Genomic DNA, 13767 nt, shown 5'->3' on the forward strand with positions numbered 1-13767 from the left:
TCCTGAATGGTTAAGTTTTAGATGAGGAACCAATAGTGTAACTGTGGTCAGGAGTTTAGGACTCAGATTGTGTTCTTTTTGCTTGTTTGTGTTTTTTAATAATTCTTTATTGTTGAAAGAATTACATATGTCCCCCTTCTTCCCCCATTGGTCCCCTCCAGCCCACCCCTGTCTCCCCTCACCCCCACCCCTGCTCCCAGCCCCAGGCCTTCAGCACCCTATTGTCTGTGTCCATAAATGCATTCAAGGTCTTTGGTTGATCACTTCCCACCCTCCCAGCCTCCCCCACCTTCCCTCTGAGATTCCGCACTCAAATTGTGTTCTAATGTATAGAGATCAGAACATAAAAATCATAAATGCAATAGATGATGATAACAGTAATAACTATATTTTGAAGATTTACTTCGAAAGGCTTATCTTTTTTAAATCATATAGAACGTTTTAAATGTGATAATTACGAAAAAGGCACTTTTTTAAGTTTCTATTATCTGTGTGATCCTTTAAAATACTTCTTTGGCACATTTCTCAGTAATGTTTTAATTTACTCATCCATCCATCCATTTGTAAGCTACCGCCTTGTGAAAGGAGGCGAAAATGGGGTAGAGACCCTGAGCAGAGCACAGTCCTGCTTCAATCCTTGTTCACTTATCTGTCAGTTTAGGAAGTGATTTTAACCCGTGTGCTGCAAGAATTTTAAAACATGCAATACCTGACTATGTAGTCCGGGGCACTGACCTCTTTTCCCTTAGGTTGTCAAATAATGAAAAGTGACAATAGCCAACACAATAGCCATGCAGTGGGAATGATTCAAAATTGTATCTATTTTCTTGTCAGATTGGCAAAAAAATTAATATATTTTTTGTGCTGCAGCATGTTAGTAATTAGTTTATGTGTGCCATGAGATGCAAAAGGTTGAACACCGCTGGTGTGGGAGGAAATATGGATTTGCTTATTTATAGGAGCAGTGCACTGTGGGCCAACGCAGTGTCACACATTCAAACAATGCCTGACTTCAGGGTCCCTGTTTCGTCTGTTTCAGGCCGTTTCGGATTCCACAGCTTCTTTTGCCAGAAGCCCTGGTGCTCAGGATGGGAATTCTCTGCTGTGATAGCGGGGGGTGGGCGGGCGGCTGCACTCTGGCTCCCTGTGGCACACTGGCTAAAACTCCCCAGCAGGACAGGGTGCCCCTCTGTACATATTTGGAAGCCTGCTGGGACTCGGCCTCCTCGGTTACCATGGTGATATTCCATTACAGGAGCTGATGGATTCCAGAGAGACTGGGGCCAGCCGCCTGAGCAGAGTGGAGTCCCTGGCTCCCGCCGTGAAGCAGCACACAGCGGCCAGCGGGAGCGAGCTCCTGGACGCAGAGATGCAGGCCCTGCGCGCCGACTGGAAGCAGTGGGAAGACAGCGTGCTCCAGACGCAGGGCAGCCTGGAGAGCCTGGTCAGCCAGATGGCCCTTTCGGAGCAGGCGTTCTCAGGCCAAGTGGCCGCACTGGAGCAGGCCCTGGAGCAGCTCAGCACCCTTCTCACAACGTGGGCTCAGCAGCTAGCCCTCCTGGAAGGCAAGAACACAGATCAGGAGATAGTGGAGAGCTGGGAGAAGGGCCGCGTAAGTTGGCTTCCTGTTTTCTGTTGGTGGTTATGCTAGAAATTTGGTTTGGTTCTCATCGTCGCTAAACAAACAAAACAACTGAAAACCTTCTTGCTAACTAAAAACACAACATTCAGACTTGGGAGAAGTAAGTGTTTCTAATTAAATTTGCAAATCAGATCTGTTTTCTTTTCTCATAAGTCAAACTATTCTACATACAAGGGTAGAGGAGAGAAGAAGTTATTATTTACCATTGAAAACAGTTATTGTTAGTGGAAACATTCTACTTTCATTCTTCTGGTGCAAGAGTTTGTAATATCGCATTCAGCCATTCAGTCTGAAAAAAATGGCCTGTGGGTAGAGGCATAAATAGACGAAGAGTCATAGCTGCGTTCCTGCCAGTGAATTCTTTCCAACAATTAAATGATTGAATTTGTAGCTTTGAAAGACACATTTGGTAAGCCCCCGAAAACACAACTAATAGTTTGCACCCTGATCAGCTCTCCTGTGTGGAGTTTGACAGCTGTGCTGGAATTAACGGTTCACAGAACTCCTATGTCATGCTCATGGGTTGCCTTCCGGACTTTTTTTTTTTTTTAACTAATGGCAGCTCTTTCAGAATGAGAGAAAGGGAAGCATAAAGGGGGTAGTGAAGAAAGGGCAGAAGCTTGAGATCCCGTTTCTGTCTTTACTGTTCAATGGCATCTTGGAAAGACTTTCTTTCGATATTTGCAGTTTAATAATGCTCTGAATCGCGGATGTCCTTAAAAGGAAGTTTTAGTAAAGTAACCTTCTCTGTGGCTATTTATGTTATAAACATTTCAAAATAGCTCCAGCCAGTAGGGAACTCCCGTAGTATTTCCAACATTGTCTTGTTTTAAGTCAAGTATTTGAAACAAAGATAGCGTGCCGCAAAGGGAACCTTTCTAATTATCTCTTTATGCTATTTTACTTATATGCTTATAGACTATATTTTGTTTCGATGCCCTTCGTGTCCTTTAGGGTTAAGCACAGAATAAAGTGTAGAAAGCAGTTCTGTAAAACAGGGACAAGGACCTTGGTGATTATTGCATGTGGTCAGTACTGTTGACTCTGATATAAAAACATCTGTTAGGATGTTTTCATTCTGTTTCCCTTCTTTTTCCCCCATTAATATAAGTGAAATTTTAAAAAAGAAAGATTTGATGGTATTTAAATTATCTGACTATTCTGAGCTATCATTATTTCTTTATATTGATTCTACTAGTAAAAATAATAGGTGAGGCCTGTGAAAAGGTAATGCAAAAGTAAATATAGGTTTTTAATGGTGCAAGCAATTCAAAGACAACAGTCTGAGCTTTGATCTGTTTTTATATTTGGTTCTGGGGCGCTTGCTTTTGATGACAATACTACATGACCTCTAAATACTCAGATTTTCTCTTATTCTAATAATATCATTTTATCTAAAAATGGCTATAATAAAAAAATATAATTATGTGATGGGATAAAGGTGTTAGCTAATGTTGTGGTGGTTATCATTTTATTATATATAAATGTATTAAATCCCTACATTGTACACCTTAAACTCACACAATATTATATGTCAATCACATCTCAGTAAAGCTGGGAACAATAATTTTTAAAAAATGGAGGTAATACTCCCATTACAATGAAAGCCTAGGAAAGTTTTACAAAATAATGGATTTGCTAGGGTTCACATGGCTTTGTTTTGCTGTGAGGAAGGGCCTGTCATTGTTAGCAATCCTAATAATAATCATGAGCCGTCACAGGCCTTTGCTTTCTCTTCTGCAATGAAATGGTGACACTCAAGAAATCTTTTTAAAAATAAAAATGGATCATTATCTATAAACTATATAAAATCATGGCACACAAAAATCTTGTTCACTGTGTTCCAAAACTCATATCTCTTAATATCCATGGGCTAATTGTGTTGGAAATTTAGGAGTTTTCTTAACCTCCAAGGAAAAAATATTCATTCCAGGACTTAACTGAAACACAGGTGTATAACCTGATATTTATATAATGAAATATTCTAATATGCTTTAATGTATGATCACATTACAGAAAAAAGTTTAGTGTAAATTTTTGGTCAAAGCTTTTCACTTTTGACAACACCTAACGTGTAAGTGACTCATGATATCTCTGGGTTTTGTTATTTACCTCTCTGGTGCATGGTCAGTTTCTTTGGTTCTTATAATGCTCTTTCTTAAATAAAAGATTCAATTTGATGTAAAATAGTAGTTACTAGTTTAGCATTTGGATTTTCAGAGAGAAAGTTTCTAAGTATTACTTATGAATTTTGCAAATAAGAATATTTTAGATGCCTCTAGCCCAGTGATGGCGAACCTATGACACGCGTGTCAGAGGTGACACGTGAACTCATTTTTTTGGTTGATTTTTCTTTGTTAAATGGCATTTAAATATATAAAATAAATATCAAAAATATAAGTCTTTGTTTTACTATGGTTGCAAATATCAAAAAATTTCTATATGTGACACGGCACCAGAGTTAAGTTAGGGTTTTTCAAAATGCTGACACGCCGAGCTCAAAAGGTTCGCCATCACTGGTCTAGCCCGACACTAAGCTAAATAAAGAAGTTTAAAGTAAAGAGAACACCATCCCTCCTCTCAGAGCCACAGTCCAGGTGGAAAGGCCAACAAGTTCAAACCCATTAGAAACACTCGCTAGTGATGAGTGCCAGGAGGTGCTGTGTCCTCAGTGAGAGGCCCTGGGAGGTGGGAAGGAAGACAGAGAATCCTTAGGGGAAGAGTTATTTGAGTCTTAAGGTCTGGTTACAAATGGACCAGATAGGTGAGGTGGAGAAATGGCACCATTGTACAAAATCACTGAGGAACAAGAAAGCACAGGAGAGAAAACCAGAGAACAGAATTCAAATTAAGGGGATACTGTGTCATTCTAGAAAGAAATGACAAAGATGTGAATGGGGGCTGTGAGAGTCAGGATGCAAAGGTAGCTGATGAAAAGAGCTCTCTCTCTAGGACATGGAACAGACCAGCCCTCGTTAGCTGTTGGGTGGAGTGGAGAGGGAACCAGGCAAGGCCATGGTGATGCTCAGTTTTCTGATTTAGATCAGTTGGAAGACAGAGGTTCCATTTATAGGATGAGGAGTGCAACACACACCTGGCGTGTTGAGAGGTGTGGTTTTCTACAATTCTAGGCCATCTCACGATAAAAATCTCTGGGAATAAAAATAGTAACATCAACAGCTCTCTGAGCAGTTACTCATCTTCGTGTCCCTCATCTTTGTTATTATTATTCACCTTGGTGATACCATTATCCACACACTCCTATTTAAATATTTGGGAGTCATTTACCTGCTAATTTTACTTATAAGGCACTTATCAAGGTGCCAGAATTTGTGTATTTGACACTCAGAATGTCATTTGCTCAGTGTGACAATCCCCTGTGTAGCCATGGACCATGGCCTTGATTTCAGAAGTGTGCTTGTCAAGTCCCAAGACTTTATTTTGGATAGAGACAGTCACAGAACTCATTCTTCACGTGCCTCTCCCACCCGTTCGATTGTGAGCTCTTCAAATACGGTACAAGAATCATACCTTTGGTCATGTCGGGGGTCCCAGAATTCAGCAAAATGATCGGCACACGGCAGACATTTAGTAAATATTTGATGGTTATAATGAATGAAACTATGAAATGATTCAATTGCTACTTAAATCAGACCTGTGGACTATGAGAATTTCTTAATGTGAAAGTTAATGTTATGTGTTAGACAACATTAACTGTTGTGCACAAGTACCAAAATAAGTGTTGCTTTGCTTTGAAAGGATTTCTTTTTACATTTTAAACAATATGAATATCCGCTGACATCTAATCAGATTGTTTTTAAGCAATTTAGACTGGTTCGCTTTTCTTTTTCCATCCTACTTTATGTTATTCTTTGATCACTTGATCATTTGACTTCTTGGCAGCATTTCATCCCAGAATGCCTACCTATGGCTAGAAAAGGACACACAACCAGCCACGTGAAGTTACTTGCCATGGGGGAATCCTGAAACTAGGCCTCATTTCTTTACTGATTCTGTATGTTGCTTCTTCCCTCGCTAATAATTTATAATGTGATTGATGCATTTACAGTATGAAGATGTGGAAATTACCTAATTTAAATGCTTACCCCTCTGTCTTGTTATTTCTAATAGGAGATACTGGATGCTCTACAAAAAGCAGAGCCTAAGACAGAGGATCTCAAGTCTCAGCTGAATGAACTTTGTCGATTTTCCAAAGACCTGAGTCCATACAGTGGAAAAGTTTCTGCCTTGATTAAAGAATATAATTGGTAAGCATGAACCTTATTGGTATTTAAAATGTTTTAATACAAATAAGAAGCTAGAAGTTTATGTATGTAAGGTCTGATTTCAACATTAATATAAATTAATCATTAAATCCGTTACTAAATGACATGAGCGCATACTCCAAAAATTGTTTATTCTGTCAAACATTAATCTCCTTTATCATTTTTCCCTCCTATTAAATGCTTCCAATCATGGTTTTAGTCTTTGTTTGCAAGCATCCAAGGGCTGTCAGAATAAAGAACAGATTTTGCAGCAAAGATTTCGAAGAGCCTTCAAGGATTTCCAGCAGTGGTTGGTTAATGCAAAAATCACTACCGCCAAATGTTTTGATATACCTCAAAATATTAGTGAAGTTCAAACAAGTCTTCAGAAAATACAGGTAAGAATGTTATTAATTCTAATAGTGAAACTTAAGGGAATTAAAAATGTGTCTCTTGACTGTTTTAGAAGCATATTAAAATTTGCTTAAGAAACTCAAATTTCAAATAAATCCCTGCTTGAAATGATTGTGTGCAAGAAGAGAAATTAGTCCATTTATATAAATGCATGCTATCTTATATATATTAATAGGGATTTAGGAAATAATAAAAGCTCTTTCTATGCGACAAGCATTGTGCCTGAGCACTCTAAGCATATTTTCTAATTTAATTTTCACAGTAAATAGATGAGGTACAAAAGATTATTATTCCCAATGTTCAGATATGGTAAAAGAGTCCGTTGCTTAATATATACAATAAAAATTGTTTATTCCTTCTCTGTGATTTTATTGAGAAAGAAATAGAAAATCAATGTATTTTGAAGCAGAGAGCATTTTATTATGTCTACTCTTACATTTTTCTTTATAGGAGTTTTCATCAGAAAGTGAGAATGGACAGCACAAGCTAAATGTGATGCTATCTAAAGGGGAACTTTTGAGTTCTCTGCTGACCAAAGAGAAAGCTAACGGTATCCAGGCGAAAATTGCAAATGCAAAAGAGGATTGGAAAAATTTTCATTCAAATCTTCACCAAAAGGAATCTATCCTAGAGGTATAATATAACCAACTACTTGGACACATTCTGTGTTGTTTGTTGGTAGTGAAGGTGTTAGTTAAACCACACTCTCAACATATCCAAGTACCCTTGTCAATGATTTTGCTCATCTCTCACTGAACATAAATGAATGACTAGATAACACTTAGAAACAGCTCAATGCTAAAAGTGTGAGCCTCACTGAGGAATTAAGTAGCTTCTTGCATAGTAGGGGTTATTAACCTAGACTGTAGGAACAACCAGTTTTAATTTTAAACATATCACTTAATCTTTCATTTGAAATCCCTTAATTTGGGGAGTTGTTCTAGGAGAATGAACAGAAATATCTCTGTAAGGCTACCAAATGCTATAGATGAGAAGGCATATTATAACTAATGCAAGTATCAAGTACATAGTAGATCTTAGGAATTAACTATGCAAAGCAACAATGTTCATACAATTTCATTTTATCTAGATACAATATAAATTGAATTTATTATAATCATAACATAATTACTAACACAATGCAATTTTTTTATGAAGCAGTCTGTTTTATGTACCAACTCTCCTCTTAGAAGAAAATTTAGAGACATGGAGAGTATTTTTTTTTCCTTTTTAAACAACACTTCCTGGCAAAAGGTGGCTAGTCTTTCATGGCAGACATCCCCCATTTAATAGGGAATGATAATCATTGTGCAGAGCCTAGAAATTTACTCTTAACTCTGTAGGGATTGTTAATGCAATGTGGTCTGAGCTCTGTTGCTGTTGAGGGTAGTACATCTGCCATTGACAGTGAGATTATCTGCTTCAAGAGATGCCCAGTTGATGGGTAGGTCAGGAATAGCCTGTCTTCCTTACTTCCTTCTTTCCTTCCTTTTTTTCTTCCTTCCTTCCTTCCTTCCTTCCTTCCTTCCTTCCTTCCTTCCTTCCTTCCTTCCTTCCTATTAGTAAAACACATAATATTGCCTATTATGATCCAGACCCTATGTTAGGAATACAAAAGGGTTTTTTTTTCCCCTCTTCTCAAAGAACTCACTTTCTAGAGAAGGGAACAGTACATGAACAGATGATTGCAATATAATGCAGGCATGCTCAGCATATGATAGTCACTTAAGAAGATGCAATTAACTCTATTTGGAGAAGTTGAGGAAGTTTCCAGAGAGGTGAAATCTTAACTGAACCTTGAAGGCTAAACATTCTTTGAATTTGGCAAGGCAGGTGTGCACTTCAGGTAGAAGGACTTGAATGTACGGGTCCGGGGAGTGATAAGTGCCACCTATGAATGGGACTTTGAGAAGTTCCATCCGCATGGGGTTTTAGGGGAAAAGCACCAAAGATAAGACTGGTGATGCAGATTAGGGCCAAATAGTGATATTTTTGTATACTAAGCAAATTGATCTTGAGTCCTGACCCGGTCTGAATAATTAGGGAAAAGTTCATTTTTTTAAAAAAAAGTAGGTCCATAAAAAGCTCTTAAAGGATATTCAAAAATTATACAGGTGTCCTGGCCAGTATTGCTCAATAGTTGAGCATCGACCTATGAATCAGGAGGTCACTTTTCGATTCCCAGTGGGGGCACATGCCTGTGTTGCGGGCTCCATCCCCAGTGGGGAGCATGCAGGAGGCAGCTGATCAATACTTCTCTCTCATCATTGATGTCTCTATCTCTCTCTCCTTCTCCCTTCCTCTCTGAAATCAAGAAAAATATGTTTTTATAAAAGTATATAAGTGCCAAGGTGAAGGATAGAATGTTCCAGATATTGGTAACAGGGAAAGAAGGGGATGGGAACAGTAGGGCCAGATTGAATGCCAACTGAAAGACTTTGCTTGCAATGAAGCAAAGCGATAAAGACCAGATGCTTAGTTTACCGTGTGCCTAATCTCATCCGAAACCTGTAGAATCTAAAGATCCAAATGAAGGACTTCGAAGTCAGCGCCGAGCCCGTGCAGGACTGGCTGAGTAAAACTGAGAAGATGGTGCACGAAAGCAGCAACCGCCTGTACGACCTGCCGGCCAAGAGGAGGGAGCAGCAGAAGCTCCAGGTGACAACCCTGGGCCCCACGGCCAGGTCTACAATCCCGTCCTGTGCGCATCCTCCCCGTCTTGTGCACATCCCTGTGTCCAGGTGCCTGTGAGCCCCTGGAACTCCATGACGCTGTCTGAGATCGCACGTCCCCTGTCCCTGTTTCTGACAGATAGTGCGTTGCCCAGCTGTCCCCGGAGGTGGATCTGTCTGTGTCTTGCAGCCTATGCTGTGTCCAGCCCGGAAACAGTCACGCCTCCAGGGCACCCCTATTGCTCGCCAGTGTGTGTTGATGTCCATGCTCTTGGGGCCAGAGCTCCCTCCGTCGGCGATGTGCTGTCCCCCAGCCTCTTACTAGTAACTCGCTTGTGCTTTTCAGTCTGTCCTTGAGGAAATAAACTGCTACGCGCCTCAGCTCCACAGGCTAAAAGAGAAAGCGCAGCAGCTGTGGGAAGGTCAAGCTGCCAGCAAGAGCTTTATGCACAGAGTGTCGCAGCTGTCTGCTCAGTATCTAGCGCTAAGCAATGTGACAAAGGTAATGCCCGCCATGTGCCGTGTGTGAGTGTGGGACACGCCACGCATCTGGAGTCTCGAGGGGGGCAGGGGTGGGGGGTGGGCAGGGTGCAAGCCCAGGTCAGGAGTAAGGCCTGTGAGTCTGCTCCCAGCCTTGCAGTCCGAGTCTATTACTTGTGCTGATTCATCTCAATGTGGTTGTCCAAACAGAGCAGGGAGGGTCCAAGAAGCAGAGAGACTTCCCGGTCTCCATAGCGCACAGCGTATTCCCTTTCTACTGACTTGGCACGTTCGCTGGAGCTTTTTTGAAAACCCAACATGAGGCAACATTCAGTTTGGGGCCTAGGGAAACTCGGATCAAATTACTTTAGAAAAACAAGAACTCAAAGCAGTTTAAATTTTTGTAGACTAAATAACATGAGTTGGGGATCCTTTTGTTAAGTTTGTCTAAATTTTTTATATTCATTACATAGTACTCGAGGATGCGTTGATTGAGATTTTCAATTCGATCAACAGAGCAGAGCTCAAAAAGGGCATTGATTTGTTTAACTGATTAAATTTCTTTTCTAACAGCCTAGAAAGGCATAAATGGGACCCCAGTATGATCTTGTTTAGAGCGTCCAGCTGGCATGACGCAGGCCAGTCTTGAACTTGGTGGGGCAAGCCTACTCGAAGCTTTGTGTGCTTTGTGACATTTGTTCCCTATATTTGTCTTTTGCATTTCAGGTCTTAGAATGTAGGGATCCTGCTGTAAGTTAGTCTTTAATTTGGCTTCGCCCATTTTAATGTGGACTCACTTCTGGTCTGCTAATTTAGATCCTCAATAAAACATTATTGACACAGTCACACTAATATAGACTTGGAGTAAATAGACTATGTTTACACAAATGCTTTTCCTATGAATAAGTTACTCCTTTTGTCTTTAGAAAATCTGGCACACATCTAAAGTTAGAATTCATTAAGGACATCTTTCTATTCCTTTGTATTTATTTAGATACCAAATATCAATAGATGTTTGAATGAGGTAAAAGCTGAAGTTTATATTCATAAACATCACTATGTTGGATATGACTTGTAATTAATGAACAAAATAATATTTTTGTCCCCAACTTTTAAGATTTAAATCTCAGATAATTATTTTTTTGGAACTCTTGCTAACAATGTAGGTCATGTGGTATGAGCGGAGCCAAGTGTGATTATGTGAAAGCTAGAAACCACTTCGATTGGTCTCCCAGATGAGGCAATAGGAAGAAATTGTACTGATTCTGTTTGAAAAAAAAATCACAATTGTCATCAAGAAGAATAGCAACTAAGTTTAGGGACAGTAAATTGTAATTTCTCTGCTTTTGACCCAATGATTCTCACATTTTTACTAGAAAGAGTTCACACATCTCTCTGATTAATGCAGATTGGCATCATATCCGTGCAGGGTATGAGCCTATGGCCGATTCGAGTTATTTGAACCAAACGGCTAGCTTGCCAGTTTGAGTAGCTTCCGGCTCTGAGGTCTCTGTGGAACGGACAGTGGGAAACCCATGTCTGTCGTTTCCAGGAGAAAGTGTCGAGACTGGATAGAATTGTTGCAGAACACAGTCAGTTCTCCCTCGGCGTGAAAGAGCTGCAAGACTGGATGACAGACGTGGTTCACATGCTGGAGTCTTACTGCCACCCCACCTCCGACAAGAGCGTGCTGGACAGCAGGATGCTCAAGCTGGAGGTACGCATCTTTAGAGAATGTCTCTAATGGACAGGATTTGTTTTTCTCAAAATTTATTTTTTTATCCTCCCCCGTAGGTATGTTCTATTGATTTTTAGAGAGAGAGAGAGAGAGAGAGAAGCATCAATGTGAGAGAGAAACATCAATCAGTTGCCTTCCGAAACCGGGGATTGAAACCACAATCTAGGTATGTGCCCTGACCAAGAATTAAACCCACAACAGTTTGGTGTATGGGATGATGTTCCAGCGAACTGGCCATCCAGCCAGGACCTCAAAATGTCTTAAGTCTCCATCTGCCTGGTGTTGCTGTGTCACACTCCCGCCACGGGACCTCGCAGAAAGCTCTTTTCACATAGGGCGGGCTAGCCTCAGCCTTCCTGAATCATTAGGAACAGGTTCACACATAAATGCTTCACAAAATAAAATAACCCACATGTGGCTATTTGCTCGATAGCCAGTCAAGAGGCTAGTTTCAAATCACATCACAGACACATCTATTCTGAGAAAATATTTCAATGAACCATTTTATAGGGCAGGACATTTTTCATCTTGTTCAATTTCCTTGCCTGCCTACATCATTTAGTCAACTCTCCCATCCCAACATATTAGTTCTATCTTCCATTTATGGCAAAACAGTGATTCTTTATTCATTCTTCTCTCCTTCATATACTGCCTTCTAGGAGACTGTAACTCTGTCTTAATACCAAGGATTCAAAAATGGATAAAGTATCATCTTTGTCCTCAAGGCTTTCACTGTGGCTGAAGCACAGAGAGCAGTAACAGCAGAGAGGGTTGTGGTTATAGGCGCGGAGTGGAACCAGGCAGGAGGGATGGGCATGAGAGCCAGAGCAGGTTTCTCAAGAAGTCGGGAACCTAAACTGGTAGTTGAGAATGGTGCCACATGAGCAAAAGCCAGAGTAAACAAGCAGCATGGTGAGTGAGAAGAGCCAGCAGTCCCTTCATGACGGCAGTGAGCGGCTGAGGCTGACTGCAGAGGCTGGCAGGCCCAGATCAGGGAGAGAAAAGAAGCTTGCCTTTTAGGTGATAACACCAGTTTTGTAACTTTGATTCACACTTTCTTGTTAAATAAAAAGATGAGCGCCTTTGAAGAACTTGAAGTACGTAAATTGATAATATATAGAATAAATTATAGCCCTGGCCAATTTGGCTCAGTGGATAGAGCATCGGCCCATGGACTGAAGGGTTGAGGGTTTGATTCTAGCCAAGGGTATGAACCTCGGTTGCAGGCTCAATCCCTGGTCCCAGTTGGGGCACATACAGAGGCAACCAATTGATATGTCTCTTACACACCAATGTCTCTGTCTCTCCTCCTCCCTCCCACTCTCTCTAGAGACCAATGGAAAAATATCCTAGGGTAAGGATTAACAAAAGATAAATAAAAAATTAGTTACAGTTCTTTCTTTGTTGGGCTAGAGGCCTTCACATTTATAAAGTTCTCCATCCTGTAGCTTTTGAGAATTCATGAATTCCTCTGTAGTCTATTGTTCCCTTAGCAAAAACCAGTAAAATAAAATGTTGGTGGAAAAAAGGGATATTCAGAGAATAATTAAGAGCTGCAAAGTCAAGGCCCCCCGGAGACCAGCAGGTGACAGGTGATTACTTATTGCCACTCACCAGCAGGTGACTCTCACATCCTTCACCTGATCAGCCTGAGAGGTCCAAGGCTCAACACAATTGCACATCATTCTACAATATTCAGGAGCTCTAAATATATATATATAATCTTTATTATTGAAAATATTACATATGTTCCCTTTTCCCCCCATTGACCCCTCCAGCTCGCCCCTACCCCCTGCCCCAGGCCTTTTCACCACCCTGTTGTCTGTGTCCATGGGTTATGCATACATGCATATAAGGTCTTTGGTTGATGACCTCCCACTCACACACCCTCCCCCTCCTTCCCTCTGAGATTCCACACTCTATTCCATGCTTCCGTGTCTCTGGAGCCACTCCGCTTATCAGTTAATTTTGTTACTTAGTTTTCACATATGAGTGAGATCATGTGATACTTGTCTTTCTCTGACTGGCTTATTTCACTTAGCATGATACTCTCCAGATCCCTCCATGCTGTCTCAAAGGATAAAAGATTCTTCTTTTTTACTGCTGCATAGTATTCCATGGTATAAATGTGCCACAGCTTTTTTATCCACTCATCTACTGATGGGCACTTGGGCTGTTTCCAGATCTTAGCTATTATAAATTGTGCTGCTATGAACATACGGGTGCATACATTCTTTCTGATTGGTGCTTCAGGTTTCTTAGGATATATTCCCAGAAGTGGGATCACTAGGTCAAATGGCAGTTCCATATTTAATTTTTTGAGAAAACTCCATACTGTTTTCCATAGTGGCTGTTATGGAATCTGCATTCCCATCAGCAGTGTACTAGGATTCCCTTTGTTCCACATCCTTGCCAGCACTTGTCATTTGTTGATTTGTTGATGGCAGTCATTCTAACAGGTGTGAGGTGATACCTCATTGTTGTTTTAATTTGCATCACTCTTATGACAGTGACTTTGAACATTTTTTCATATGTCTTTTGGCCACCTGTATGTCC

The 13767-nt window shown here is 40.6% G+C and overlaps 2 protein-coding genes across 2 annotated transcripts in view; both read left to right on the plus strand.

The window, feature by feature from the left end:
- The window catches only part of LOC102439917 (nesprin-1-like), a gene marked incomplete at its 5' end in the record, with an annotated part of 39019 nt that extends 37911 nt beyond the window's left edge, over window positions 1–1108 (plus strand). Inside the window, one exon of the mRNA XM_023743646.1 lies at window positions 1040–1108. Within this exon, the coding sequence (XP_023599414.1) occupies window positions 1040–1108 (69 nt within the window). The remainder of the gene's footprint in view (window positions 1–1039) is intronic.
- Window positions 1109–1172: 64 nt separating this feature from the next.
- Window positions 1173–13767, plus strand: part of LOC106699439 (nesprin-1-like) — a 49370-nt gene continuing 36775 nt past the window's right edge. Inside the window, exons 1-7 of the transcript XR_002826143.1 lie at window positions 1173–1612; window positions 5774–5910; window positions 6128–6305; window positions 6772–6954; window positions 8836–8979; window positions 9340–9495; window positions 11026–11190. The gene's annotated coding sequence lies outside the window, so the exon portion shown is untranslated. The remainder of the gene's footprint in view (window positions 1613–5773; window positions 5911–6127; window positions 6306–6771; window positions 6955–8835; window positions 8980–9339; window positions 9496–11025; window positions 11191–13767) is intronic.

The sequence above is a fragment of the Myotis lucifugus genome, unplaced genomic scaffold, assembly GCF_000147115.1.
Source record: "Myotis lucifugus unplaced genomic scaffold, Myoluc2.0 scaffold_405, whole genome shotgun sequence".
Taxonomy (NCBI): Eukaryota; Metazoa; Chordata; class Mammalia; order Chiroptera; family Vespertilionidae; genus Myotis; species Myotis lucifugus.